Source organism: Gekko japonicus, unplaced genomic scaffold (genome assembly GCF_001447785.1).
Source record: "Gekko japonicus isolate JY-2015 unplaced genomic scaffold, Gekko_japonicus_V1.1 scaffold1680, whole genome shotgun sequence".
Classification (NCBI taxonomy): Eukaryota; Metazoa; Chordata; class Lepidosauria; order Squamata; family Gekkonidae; genus Gekko; species Gekko japonicus.
Window position 1 is genome coordinate 6,097 of NW_015166472.1, and position 15,195 is coordinate 21,291.

The following is a 15,195-nucleotide window of genomic DNA, read 5'->3' on the forward strand; positions in this document are numbered from 1 at the left end:
TTAACTAGGTTTTTAATATTGGCCCTTCATTAGACTTTCTTCTCACCCTTTTGGTTCTTGATTGGAATCACATGACCACCTGGGGGCCTGTGTACACATGCCCAAGATCCTGTTCAGGCTATAAAGTATGAATTTGAAGGTCATAGTTAGCAGTCAGTCATATACCACTGGTTCACACCATGAAACGTCTCGTTCTCCTAAAACTCAGGCAGCAGCATGAAGCAGAAAGCCAGCTGCATGAATTCCCCTTGGTGCCATACACGATATGAGAACTTTGTGTGGCTGACTAGTGTCACTGAATATGGATGGAACAAATATGTGAAAATCCATAATTGCCTATTAAAAGTAGCAGATACTGGTGCAATCCATGGCATGAGATGGACAGCACAATAAAAGTCATCCCCTCTGCACCTCCCAAGACGGTTTCCACATGTTTCATGGTCTAGTAATGTCTTCAACTCCAGCACTGATGTGCAGGCCAGCAAATTAGTTGACTAAATGTAATCACCCCATGAGGGGTCCATATGGATCCATAACTTTCAGGACTGAACTGAAATGTCTTAATTGCTTGGCAACCATGGTACAACTTGGGAGACTGGAAAACTGTAAAGGCCTCAGCCAGAGATCCCACATGGTGCCCTTGAATGTGTTTCCTGATATCTACTTGCTGTTCTCAGAAATAGAGACCCAATCCTGACTTTCCTCACCTCTCTGGAGCAGGAGGTGCTTTGAGTGGATTACTTTAGAGGGGCTTCAGACTAGCCTTTTTCTCTAATACTTCCACTATTTGCTTATTTATTCGCGAGAATCCAGAGAATATTTCTACCTAGCTTTGGCATTCTTTTCACCTATGTGCCGTCCCAGTTCTAGTATGTAGCAATTTGGGGTGTTTCTGACACAGTTATGGTGTACTACTTTTCAAGTGCCAACAAACATGACAGTATTTCTAATACTGCTGTTGTCTGATTTTAACAATATGCTCGGTGATATGCAGTTCCATCTCTATTGCTCTTTTACCATTACTGGTGGTTCTAGAAACATCTAAAAACTAAGGCATATAGATGTGCCAGAATTGACAAGAGGCTGATTGATCATGTCTTATTTTTGCCTGGGAGTTGCAATAGGACCTTGGAAGTGGAGGAGAAACTATTCAAGTTCATTTTTAAAAACTAAAATATGTAGTGTACATTCTGACTCCACCCTGACCTGTATAGGAGACCACCAAGGAAGCCTAGGGTTGCTATGCAGAGGCAAGCAATGGGGCAGGCAATAGCAACCTGCCTCTGAACATCTCTAGCCTTGAAAACCTTGCAGAGTTGCTGTGACTTGATGGCCAAATAAAAGAGAGAAAGAAAAAGAAAACCTGATGCTACTTCTTTTGATGGGGTGATATGAAATTGATATGGCCTTCTTTACCAGTAGCTTCCCTTCATTTTCAAAGTTAAGAAGAGGTGGGATGGACAGATCCATTGCCAGTGTCACCACATTTTTGCTCCCGTACAGGAAAGGCGGGAGGCAGATTTCCACTCTCCCCCCAGCCCCTGGGTATGTGAATGCAGAAACACTAGTGAAGGAAATAGTTACTTCATTTCTCTGCTGCTGTGCCTCTTTCAGTGTTGGTGGCAGAGACTCACTATATGGGAAAAGGTGGCCAGTTGACTATCGCTCTGCAGGTAGCAGTGGCTGCAGGTTGTTAAGGATGAAGTGTGGAAGACTTTTCCCCCCAGAAGGAATAACTTCAGTCGGTTACATAAGAACTACGTATTGTGCAGTTAGCATAGAATCAGGCTAGTGCTCCGTATAGTATGAGCTAAAACATCTGTTGATGATGATACTCTGAAGCAGCCCAGGTATGCTGACTGAATTGTTGCGTATTCAGTATAATAGCCAGTTTGGTGTAGTGGTTAGGAGCGCAGACTCTAATCTGGGAGAACCAGGTTTGATTCTCCACTCTTCCACCTGCAGCTGCTGGTGTGACCTTGGGTTAGTTACAAGTTCTTTCAGAGATGTTCTCTCATGAGCAGTTCTGGAAAGAGGTCTCTCAGCCCTACCTACCTCACAGAGTGTCTGTTGTGGGAAGGGGAAGGAGATTGTAAGCCGCTCTGAGAGTCCTTTGGGTAGGGAAGGGTGGGGTATAGATCCAATCTCCTCCTCCTCTTCCTTCTCTTCCTCCTCCTTCCTCTATAATGTCAATATGTGTGTGTGAAAGGCTTGTGTGTTAACGGCTTGTATTTTATACTGTGTTTTTTTAATTGTAAGCTGCCTCTAACTGGCGGCATAGAAATACTCTAAATAAATGAAGGAAGTGGAGGAGAAACTATTCAAGTTCACTTTTTAAAACTAAAATATGTACTGTACATTCCGACTCCACCCTGACCTGTATAGTCCAGGTTAGCCCAAACTCATGAGATCTCAGAAACTAAGCAGGGTGATATGCTCGGTGATATGCAGTTCCATCTCTATTGCTCTTTTACCATTACTGGTGGTTCTAGAAACATCTAAAAACTAAGGCATATAGATGTGCCAAAATTGACAAGAGGCTGATTGATCATGTCTTATTTTTGCCTGGGAGTTGCGATAGGACCTTGGAAGTGGAGGAGAAACTATTCAAGTTCACTTTTTAAAACTAAAATATGTACTGTACATTCCGACTCCACCCTGACCTGTATAGTCCAGGTTAGCCCAAACTCATGAGATCTCAGAAACTAAGCAGGGTGAGCCCTAGTTTAGTGATTGTATAGGAGACCACCAAGGAAGCCTAGGGTTGCTATGCAGAGGCAAGCAATGGGCCAGGCAATAGCGACCTGCCTCTGAACATCTCTAGCCTTGAAAACCATACAGAGTTGCTGTGACTTGATGGCCAAATAAAAGAGAGAAAGGAAAAGAAAACCTGATGCTACTTCTTTTGATGGGGTGATATGAAATTGATATGGCCTTCTTTACCAGTAGCTTCCCTTCATTTTCAAAGTTAAGAAGAGGTGGGATGGACAGATCCATTGCCAGTGTCACCACATTTTTGCTCCCGTACAGGAAAAGGGGGGGGCAGATTTCCACTCTCCCCCCAGCCCCTGGGCATGTGAGTGCAGAAACTCTAGTGAAGGAAATAGTTACTTCATTTCTCTGCTGCTGTGCCTCTTTCAGTGTTGGTGGCAGAGACTCACTATATGGGAAAAGGTGGCCAGTTGACTATTGCTCTTCAGGTAGCAGTGGCTGCAGGTTGTCAAGGATGAAGTGTGGAAGACTTTTTCCCCCAGAAGGAATAACTTCAGTCGGTTACATAAGAACTACGTATTGTGCAGTTAGCATAGAATCAGGCTAGTGCTCTGTATAGTATGAGCTAAAACATCTGTTGATGATGATAGTCTGAAGCAGCCCAGGTATGCTGACTGAATTGTTGCGTATTCAGTATAATAGCCAGTTTGGTGTAGTGGTTAGGAGCGCAGACTCTAATCTGGGAGAACCAGGTTTGATTCTCCACTCTTCCACCTGCAGCTGCTGGTGTGACCTTTGGTTAGTTACAAGTTCTTTCAGAGATGTTCTCTCATGAGCAGTTCTGGAAAGAGGTCTCTCAGCCCTACCTACCTCACAGAGTGTCTGTTGTGGGAAGGGGAAGGAGATTGTAAGCCGCTCTGAGAGTCCTTTGGGTAGGGAAGGGTGGGGTATAGATCCAATCTCCTCCTCCTCTTCCTCCTCCTCCTTCCTCTATAATGTCAATATGTGTGTGTGAAAGGCTTGTGTGTTAACGGCTTGTATTTTATACTGTGTTTTTTTAATTGTAAGCTGCCTCTAACTGGCGGCATAGAAATACTCTAAATAAATGACCTTCCTTGCTCATCTCCATTACCCCTCAACAGGAAAATCAGAAACTTCGTGATCAGAATGATGACCTTAACGGGCAGATCCTTAGTCTTAGTCTTTATGAGGCCAAGAATCTCTTTGCAACACAGACAAAAGCCCAGTCGCTGGCTGCCGAAATTGACTCCGCCTCCAGAGACGAGGTGAGATGCTGAACTGTCATCCCTCCCAGCTGATGACTTGCAAGCATGCGATAAAGCAAAGCAAAAACCGAATTCCGTTTCTCCGTAGACAGCCTGCAAAACCTGTAGCAACCAAACAACTGTAAAATCTGGAATTATGAAATCCAGCTTTAACTCTGACAAGGTGGCTTTGGGGGGTCTGAGATTTGAACATTTGATTCAGTGTGGCCAAATTGCAAGGCTTCCTACATGTCAGAGTTGGCAACAATTCCTATGATTTTTGCACCTCTTCATGTCCAGCCTAGGATATTTGGGAACTTTGTTATGCTACTTCTCCTCTTTTTGCCAAACACCTTTGCATCCCGGTCAGGTGGGGAAGGGGGAAAAGATGGCATCTCTTTCCAGTTGTCTATGATCCACTTAGGAACTGATGGAGAAACGTATGTGGTGAAACTGTAGATTGGGAGCCACCCCTGCCTTGTGTTGCATGAGCCAGCCCAAGGGGTCCCAAACCTTTTTGAGCCTGTTGGCACCTTTGGATTTCTGACAGGGGAGGGGGTGGTGGTGGAGCTAACCACAAAATGTCAGGGAAGTGAGGTTATGCATAACTAATAGGAAGCTTTTAGAGATGAACATCTTGTTTAAAAGTGTTTTCTTGCAGACATGCAGCTTTCTTTCCGTCATGCAGTGAAGTTCCTTGTGCTGTAATGGCAGTTGCCGCTGAAGCAGCTTTTTAAAAATCTGCACGGATGGCTGCTGCTGCTGAAGCAGCTTTTTAAAAATCTGCACGGCCAGTCAGAAACCCTGTTTGTCAAAAGCCCCACCTGGCCATTGAGCAAACTCAGTGGAGGTGCTGCCACTACAAGGGAGTGACCCAGCTGCCCCAATAGCCCACAGACAGGCACTTACTCTTCTTTCTCTCCATGCTTGGGCAGGGGAGCTTTCCAGGGCTGTTTTCGCCTCCCAGTCTGTCCTTGCACTGATGGATGTTAAGATTTCTAGCAGGTGCAAGGTAATCCAAAAATTGGCAGGTGGCCCCCTGCTTACCCCCAAGCGCTTCCCATCCCTGTTCTGTAGCCTTGATGTATATTAAATTCATGTTTCTGTGTCATGCAGAGACTTTTGGTGAAGCCTGTGTCTCTTAGAAGGCCGAAGTATTGGATATAAAAACAAACCAGAAACTTGGAAAAGAAACATGTTTCAGTTGTGTTACTCAAGTGAGAATGTAATTTAATATTTAGGGAGCTTATAGAAAGGAGCTATTGCATGGGGACAGGGAACCAGAGCAGAAGATTCAGAAGGTTTCTAACGCTTATGAACATCCAGAGTCTCTAAAGGTACAATGCAGTACAACATGGACAGTGGTGGGTGGCAAATGAGTAGCTTTAGATTTGTGTAAAAAGGTAAAGGTTCCCTTGCTCGAAAGCCAGTCGAATCCGACTCTAGGGTTGCGGTGCTCATCTCCGTTTCAAAGCCGAAGAGCCAGTGCTGTCCGAAGACGTTTCCGTGGTCATGTGGCCGGCATGACTAAACACCAAGGCGCACGGAATGCTGTTACCTTCCCACCGAAGTGGTACCTATTTATCTACTTGCAATTTCTTGCTTTCGAACTGCTAGGTTGGCAGGAGCTGCAACTAGAGACGGGAGCTCACTCCGTCTTGTTGCACCCTGGGTCTCGAACTGCTGAACTACTGACCTTCCACAGCCTGCAGTTCAGCATCTTAACCACTGAGCAAGAGTTCTGTAATTAATAAATAGTCGATTTCAGTATATTGCAGTGTTTCAAGTTTTATGAGTCTTGGCCTTCCTTCTAAAGTGACTGCATTCTTGCGTTAGATCAAGACGGGTAGCCTGTCTGTAGCAGCAGAAATGAGCAAGAGTTCTGTAGCACCTTAAAGACTAGCAAAATTTGTGGCAGGTATGAGCTTTCGTGAATCACTGCTCACTTTTTCAGATATAGCTAGAATGTGAGTCCATCTGTCCTTGCGTAGGAATGCCTTCCTCTCTTGGCTCCTTCCTTTATCCCCTTTAGCTTCTACATGCGTATAGCGTGCCAGACCCCGACAGGCATCCTCTCCCCCTCCCCACCGCCAATTGTTTCATCTTCAACACTCCTGGGCTCTCAGGCACTCAGAAGCTTTGTAATCCCACTTGGTTAGTCAGAGTGGGTTAATGATTGACACTTAAGATGCCTCCATATATTCCTATTAATAAAGAATTATTTTTTTTTTTAAAAAAAAAGATGCCTCCATATCTTCAGGTATCCTGTGTGATCATTGTTGTTGACCATATTACAGAATGTTCAGCAATGTATTTCTACCCCATCCTCAGCCAAGTGGGTCTCTGCTACCATTTTTAATGACCCAGATTAGAATGCCCATTCCTACTAACATGCAGATGTGCTTGTTTTGCATAGTTGGTTCAGTTTTCAGAATCTAGGTTTAAAAAAGCCCCTTTCACAGTCCTGATTGAAATGTGTGGTGAGGCATAATCCAAGTATACCCTTATCTTTAAAAGCAGGACTCTGTTTCAGATTACACCCAGAATTAAACTTTCAACAAAGTTTAAAGGATATATTTATATCTTGGATACATTTCAGACTAATTGAGTGGAAAAATAATGTTCTGCGTGATTCTAGGAATCAACTTTACCTTGGTTGGAAGTGACTGCTATCAGAAGGATAAATTGGGAAAGATCTGTGACCATCAGTATGTTCCACTGATGGATTGCTGAATCCAACCTAATAGATTAGATTAACAGTAATCTTCATCCCTTTTTTTAAATATAACCATTTCCCAATTTGTTATTCTAGGAATCAACTTTACCTTTGTTGGAAGTGACTGCTATTGGAAGGATAAATTGGGAAAGATCTGTGACTATCAGTATGTTCCACTGATGGATTGCTGAATCCAGCCTAATAGATTAGATTAACAGTAATCTTCATCCCTTTTTTTTAATATAACAATTTCCCAATTTTCTGTCACACCACAATATGGCCAAGAAACAGAACTGAAGCCTAGGATGTACCCGTGGGTGCTTGTTTGATTTTTAATAGCTGGGGTCCCCAAAGGCAGGGAATGTTCCCCATCTCTGACTGGTATCCCTTTACATTCTTTGCTGGAGGACCCAGATGCACTTGAGAGGACAGTACTGTGGTTGAGACACAACCTACTTGCCACCCATGACATGAGAGCTGGTGGGCTGTTACAGGCCATCTATTACTGCCCCTAGCTCAGAGCAGGAAATCCAAAGCTGGAGCATCCTCAGCCGATAGATAGTGCTGTAGCCCCATCTTGAAGACATCCAGCTTCTTCCCGAGGAGCTTTCATTGAGTTAAGAGGACCAACTAAATGGACCCCAAATGTAGGGGAATAGAAGCTCGGACAGTGTTTAGAAGAGGAGGCCTGGGATTGTCCCTTGCTCTGCCCAAGGCAATGCCCTCAGTGACATGGAGGAGTTGGGAGTAGGGGAGGTGGGAGACTAGAAATCTCTCTCTCCATCACTACCTGGAACTGTTCGTTGAAGAATATGGAGCAGTTGTTACCTTGCAACAAATGTATTATGTTTGCTTTTCTTTCAGCTGATGGAAGCCCTTAAAGAACAAGAGGAGATAAACTACCGATTGCGCCAATACATGGACAAGATTATCCTCGCCATTCTAGACCATAACCCATCCATCCTGGAAATAAAAAACTGAAGGCCTGGAACCAGAAAGGAAATGAGCAGAGACTTGTACCTCTTAAAATGCCGCTAGATCCAAACATCACTCTGCTATTGTAAATAAATGAATCTATAAATATATATATATATATATCATATATATATTATATAATTTCTGTGGATACACAGGGCGTGTTTATATAAGGTTTGGTCCATTTGGTCTGTGAATCCTAATTTGGCTTGGTTCTCATGCACTTTCACCACTTGTGGGGGGTACTGTTACTGGATTGTAATGACATAACTGTGTAACTGGATTTTGCACTGCTTTAGATACTGGACAGAAATGACACTACCTCTAGCTGCAAGGATAAAAGACAATGGAAAACTATTTAGTGCCAATCCCCTTCCTCATCCCAAAACAATGCTGAGTTTTCTCCTTTGGTCCCACCTCATCCCACAAATGTGCTGCATGTCCAGGTTTAATTCTCTGGTGCTCACTATGTTGTCTTAAAGTTTTTTGTTGAAGTTGTGCTGCTGAAGCTTACAAGGAAGGAAGGGAAAAGAGTTACTTCAGATAATATTTTTTTTCTTGTTCCCATCTTCCCACTCCCTTCAGCATAAAGCACTTTCCATACCAAACTGAGCTGGTTATCCTTTAGAATGGTTGACAGTCTGTGGTACACACAGTGTGTGTACAAGGATAGATATGTCAACATTCTCCGGGGCCTTGCAGCTGAAAAAAACCTGTTCTCCTTATGCTTGGCTTCTTGTTTATCACTGGCCACAGAGGGAGGTCCTTCCAGAGATCAAGTTCTTAACTGTGTTAAGCAACAGGTGCAGGCTGTCCCTGCCTACAAGGAGACTCTTTTACATCACTGCCTGTCAATGTTTCCCCTGGTGTTTTTCATACGGGACAAAGCCATTAAGGCACAAAGCCTTTTAAGAAGGCACAAAGCCTTTAATTAAGAAGACCTGGCACTCCTGCACCTACTCCATGCCTTAGCAAGCAATCAAAACCTTTCAGATGGTCTGTCACTGTGTGCGTTGTAGAGCAGAGTTAAAATTCCTCTCTGGAAGTCTGGGAAGTGTGTGTTCACATATCACAAAATGTGTTCATCATGATCACTCTAGAGCTCAGGGTTTGGGGTTTTGTGTATGTGGTTCATAGGACACATGCACCACTGAATAGTTGGTCAGGAGCTGGTTGCTATCAGGAGTGATCATGATCAACTGTAGCAACTTGAGTAGTCATCAGTAGTCACTGAGAAGCCTGCTGTGGGCTGTGCCATCTAAGAGGACTGGGTGTTGTTCTTGTTCTCCTCCTTTTGTGGTTTTGTATCTCGTAACACAAATCATTTTGTTTTGTTTTTAAACCCAGTCACTGGGAATTTCCTTCATCTGTCACCTAGGCACACTCTGGGAAAACTGGTAGGGAAATGGGGCTTACTGTGCCTACTGCTGGGAAGAGCAATTTTTGCCTTTTTCAGTTAAGAAAGACCTTGTAGGGGCCATTCCATGCATGCCTCTTTTTCCAGCATGGAAACTACTTTTGTATTGGAAATAGCATGTAATCTGCCGTTAAACTTTTGTGTGGGTAATTGCACATACATATGTGTCTGGGTGTGTGATGATATAACATGGAGAATGATCTGCATGTGGGTTTCATGCTGTTCCCTGCACCAAAGTGTTTCACATGTAGAAAATGGATAATGTGTAATGCAGCCATAAATCTTAAGGACACCTGAATCCATGAAGAAGTACTGTATTTTATTTCCTACTGAACCGATTGCCACTACAGTTCCAAGTTAAAACATACCTTGTTTTTAAACATGAGGTAAATGAATTGTATCATTAATCCTAAAGCTAGGAACTGTAGCCGCCAAAAATAAATCAGAAGATTAAATATGCTGTTATTAATTATTTTGATATCTTATCCCACATATTGGAATAATAATGGGAAATATTCCAAATGACATTTTAAAAAATTACATTCCAATTTTTACACTTTCTATCAGCATATTGGATACAGTACCATTCAAGCAAATGCATTTTGCAAAAGACTTTCTGTTTCCCCCCTGGCTTCTAAGCATGCAGAAATGGTTCTGTAAGAATCCTTGTAGAATTATTCTGTAATCTATAACTTCACTTTCAGATGAACCCACCCTTTCTGCTCTATGCTGTTTTGTCACAAACATGTTGCCCTCTGTTTATTTGGGAAGCGATGAGAATAGGCTCCCTGAGAAATCTTTCTTACTTAAAAAGCATAAGTAGTTAGGATTGAGCTATTTGGCCGTAGACATTCCATATGAACATACTGTTTACTGAGCAAATATGAAATCTTATGAAAGCTTAAATTTGGAAGCATGCCGGCTGGCTGTGTAGAGGACTTAAGTTCCATGCTGGGCAGTTGGATGATTTGCAGAGATAATATAGTAAGGCTTTGGTGCCTTGAACAACTCCTGGTCACCTTCATTAGCTAACTACATTTCAGATGTATTCCTGGGAATCGGCCCAGGAGTAACCTTTTCTTCCTTAATGCAACACCTCAAACCTGTTTACCCTTTTTTTCATTAATGTACAGATCACCAGTTGCTTAAGAGCAAAGAAGACCCAAGTGTTCAATGGGTCAGCTAGCAAAGAGGTACATAATTTGTCCATCTGGCCAGCCAGAATAAGAAGGTTTCTTAAAAAATAAAGGTGGTGGTTTCACTGGCATTAAATCAGCAGTTAAAATTCTTTACACAAAAGCTACTTCTATATACATCTTAGCTCAAGATGGTGCTTGCTGCTGTTTTGGTTCCATTCTACAAAGGCTACACATTGTGGCTGATGCCTTAGTGGTTGTGGAAGTTCAAACAAACAGGAACTTGTTGTGCATGTGCATGTGGCTGCTTGTGAGGTTCTGTCTCCTAAGCCAGTGTATGTTTTCCTTCTGTGGATCATTTCCTAGAAACATTCTGGTTTCTGCTGCCCATCATCTACCTGCCCTTCTATACCACTGCTTTGGCCACTGGGCCCTTTCCCCCCATTCTGCAGTGTGTTACAAAGATGGGCATGCGGCTACAGTACAGGAGAAACCTGTTCTGTAGAAGTTTCAGAATTAGCCCAGGAGTAACCTTTTCTTCCTTAATACAACACCCCAAACCCATTTACCATTTTTTTCATTAATGTACAGCTAGCAAAGCCTTCCAGAGCTAGAAAACAAAATCACCAGTTGCTTAAGAGCAAAGAAGACCCAAGTGTTCAATGGGTCAGCTAGCAAAGAGGTGCATAATTTGTCCATCTGGCTGCACCTAACAATAATAGACAAAAGGGTTCAAGCTTAGCCTTCAATTGTGGACTTGCTAGGTTAGTGCACGTTTAATAGTTCCTACTCCTCTGGAGCAGTATTCAAACATACCCACTTGTGCTTTGAAATCGTACAGTCCACTGACAGTTTTACCCTCCCTTGTATTGTTTGCATACATCTGGCCTGTGTGACATCCTACCAATTTCTTTACCATGCTTCCAGACCAGATCTGAGGGTCAGGGGAGTGGTACAATGCTTACAATTTGGTAAGAAGACACAGAATACCAGTTTCTTATACTGGTAAGTGACTAGACAGATGAATTTTTAGCCTGAGCTAATAGAACTACATGCATGCATACATACGTGCCTGTATAATATTTGAATTGATCGTAGAACAAATTGGTTGGGATTAGGAAAAGGCCTAGGTATTATTATATTTGATTGTCAAAATGCTAATGTTGCTAGGTGCTATATAATTTAGAAAGATAATTCTCTGCCTTGTAGGTCCATAGTGTAAAAGAGAACTGAGAGTGAGTGAAGGAAGAAGAGAAGGAAAGCAACAAAAACTGGATTTAGGGGATTGGCCAGCACATAAAACATAGGTCCATCATTTGCTGTTAGCCATGATAGCTCAATGGAACCTCCGTGTTCAGAGGTTACATACCTCTGCACTTCTACCTGTGGGCTTTCGGAGGTATCTGTTCACTGCAGGAAACCGTACTGACCTAGATGGACCACTGGTCTGATCAAATGGGGCTCTAATGACAAGTTCAAAAAATGTGTGAGACAGGTAAATTTTAAAAGATAAACAAGAAATGGATAGAAGTACTTTGGAGTTCTAGGCACAGGGGACTGCTAGAGCAAATGATCAAAAACAAGAGTGTCAAAAGAATGGGGGGTTGAGTCCAGACTAAATTTTCCACTAATGGAAAGGGTGGGGTGATTTCCACCAGTTCCTTCCTCCTGCACCAGACCCCTGATTTCTCATGCTGTTCCTGAGGGGCCCCTGTCCCCCAGGAGCAGCATTTTGGGGTGATCAGTGGATTGGGGGAGGTCACTAACAGAAGTACCTGACGTGAGTATAAAATTTAGTCGGGATCCAACCCAGAGAAGGAGAGCACAGAAGGATAAATCCAGGGGAAGAAGGAGAAAGAAATAAGATCCTGAACAGTGAGAAATGAACAGGGACAAATAAGGTTGCAAGCTGAGAGGAAAAACAGGAAGGTGGTACATTATCAGAACAAATTGCTATAGAAACAAGACAGAATTGAGGATGGAAAGAATAAGAAAGATGGGAGACCAGTGAGAATATTTAACATGCTTAGTAGATGAGAAACAAGCAACACTTGAACCAGTGTCATAGTACCATCAAAAGGAAGATGTGAGATGCATTTTTGTAATGTGAATAATGTAAAAGCAAGTCTATGGGATGAGTACTGGGGGTAAGAGTGGATGCAAACCACGTTACACTTAATGCCATCCGCTACTCTAAACTGTTGAAGTTCTCCTAAAATTACTCTTGCATTCAACACTGATCAACTCAACATTGTCACATTGTTTTATAGCAATCTAGCATAAGCCCCCTCCTACCCACATCCACATTTCCAGTGCATGTTAAGGGCATTTGCAAAATCTCAAGCATGGACTGGAGCATCAATACCTTTTAATGTTCTTTGGAAGAATGAAAAGTATTCATCGCACATTATCCATCCCCAGGGGTCATTTCGTAGAATAAAATTATTCATCGCACATTATCCATCCCACTGAACAAATGAAAAGTGATTCTGCAACACAGTCCTTGAACCACCCTCCCTTACTAAGCTGATGTTCAGGAATCAATAGCTGTAGTATATGTTCACCTTGGCTCTCCTCTGTGTAATTAACATGGTCTATCAATACCCATAATCTAACTGTCTTTGGGGAAATGGTGGGATGGGCATTCCAACATTCCATATGATCTAGATGTTTTGGTCTATGAGTGATGATAGTCATGGGGTGGTGGATCTGGTAGGAGAGAGGATTTGAAAGCTTGATTTCATGGAGATTTTAACTGTCTTATTGGAAAAGCTGAAAGAACTGGGCATGTTGACATTTGAGAAGACTGAGAGGGAGATGTTGATGGGCAGGAGAGAAACTGTTTACCTTTGTTGGGTGCAGGAGATGGAGCAATGTCAGAGGTGTTAAACTTACAAGTAACTTGTTCTGACTTGAGGAATGTGGAAGCAACTCTGAAGAGATATCGAGAAAGCCACACTGCTGGAAGCATTGTAATGTATAGTTCAGATTGTCTGTGTTGAAGATGGTTCCAGTTAGGATTCCAATATTCACTAGAAAGAAGTGGATGATGACTTCTTGAGATAGTAAACCCAAGAATGTTAGATGCAATCTTTAAATGGGCCTTTTGTGAGTAATGTGCCAATGTCTTTGTAGCTGTTGATGCCAGTTATGCTGTTTCGATAGTTCTGTCAGTGCCAGTTCAGTTGCTTGAAGTTCCTGTCTTCTGTGATGGATAGCACAGTCCCTTAGCACAGCCATAAAGGGGTCGGTAGACATATCTTTGGGGGGGGGGGCAGTGCAGCTTTTACATTATGATAAGCTATGGTTATCTCTGGGCCTGTGATTTGGCCACTGAATTAGAAATGGTTTCTAAAAGAAGAAGAATTTCCATACAGTGGCTTTGGACCTGCTCGTAGTGGAGGCTTTGTTGGCAGATCATCAGATGAGCACTTTGATGCCATTCATAGCTTAAAACAGCATCAAGGAAGGGATAGAAGTTTTGTGGAGAGGAGCCTAAGCTTCAAATTAAATACTATTCCCTTTGTGGGGAAACTTGCTGGAGAGGGTTTGGGATTTATTTATCTGAAAACATTAAAAAAAAGACAATGGAGACGAGTATGTTTTAGCCTGAAGAAAATTGAAATGAGTGATTTATACTATGAAGTCTTCTTCTGTGCCTCTCTAGGGACTGTGAGAAATAATGGGCTCAGACTATAGCCAACACATTAGGGGTGAGCATTCATTTTGCATTGTAAGACTAGAATAAGGGGCCAAAGGGGTCATGGGACCTTCCCTGGCAACCTTGTACGAATAGGATTGGCAAACAGTTGGCTTTAATATGGACTGACTGGATTCAGGAAGCAAGACGAACAGATGAGTAATCTCTTAAAGGTTGTTCTAAATTCCTTATCAGGGGGTCCATTACAGCCCATGAGGATGGACAATTTTCTTGCACAGTGCCTTTAGGTAGGATTCCAGGAGCTGTCCTTGAGTTGGACTCCTCAAGCCTCACTCATCTCTCTCTTTCTGGTTCTTTGAGTTGGTTCAGATGGTGCTGCATGCAAAGAATTGCCTTCTTAAGCAGTGTACGCATTTGAGGAGGAAATTTGCAGACTCATGGTGGGGGGAGGGATTCTGGGGACAAAATTCCAGGGATCCTGGCTATCCCATGGGCATGGAGCCAACCATGTCATGTGATTTTAAAAATGATTTTGGAGCTTGGGTATAAGGAGGAGGCTGCAGAAGGACATTTTTCTGGGTCCTATTGTGGCTCTTAGCAGCCTTGTGGACTTGCATGAAATTCCTACCCCTCCTCCCTTGCAAGAAGCAATTCTTCTAATTATGTAGGAGGGCCCATAATGTCATGCGAGTTCCCTTCTTCACCGTTACAATGTCCTCCGAACGAAGTGATTCGGAATGATGGCAAAAAAGGGTACTCCTAGTTCATTTGCATTCCCATTATCTGGTCAGATCCTTGTCAAATCTGCAGCAAAGGGATCAGTGTAATCTACAGACCTCCTGCAACCCTCTCTATAAGTGCAGTCATGGATGCAATGCCCTTCTGCTCAATAATAAAGGGACTTTGCAACCAGCTTAGCTCTCCGTTTGGGGGGATATGATACCCTAATGGTTTTGTTGTCTCACCACCACAAAAAGCAGAAGGACAGAGGGAACCTGCCACCCCCACCCCCCCAATGTAAAGATTCCCCATTACATTAACAAAATCTTAGCATGCTTGCTCAGATGAAAATCTGCTGATGTAGCGTCACATGATTCTTTCTTACTTGGCTTTGGCCAGGACCATTAACGCTCAGTGCCAAGTAAAATGGGCCAGGTACTGAAAGTAATGACCGATGGCTGGAGTAGGTTTGCTAACTTTGCTTTAATATGGGTTGATTTAATATAAGTGGGTGGCTTTATGTGTTATGAGTATCTCACATACATTTAAACCAGATAGCAACTTGAAAATACTCATTTGCATTTCTCAGTCTC

At 42.8% G+C, this 15,195-nt stretch overlaps 1 protein-coding gene across 1 annotated transcript in view; it reads left to right on the top strand.

The window, feature by feature from the left end:
- LOC107111183 (rab11 family-interacting protein 4-like) overlaps positions 1 to 7,733 on the top strand; it is a gene marked incomplete at its 5' end in the record, with an annotated part of 13,238 nt that extends 5,505 nt beyond the window's left edge. The window contains 2 exons of the mRNA XM_015412113.1: positions 3,855 to 3,998; positions 7,558 to 7,733. Coding sequence (XP_015267599.1) covers positions 3,855 to 3,998; positions 7,558 to 7,674 — 261 coding nt within the window. The remainder of the gene's footprint in view (positions 1 to 3,854; positions 3,999 to 7,557) is intronic.
- Positions 7,734 to 15,195: the final 7,462 nt, after the last annotated feature.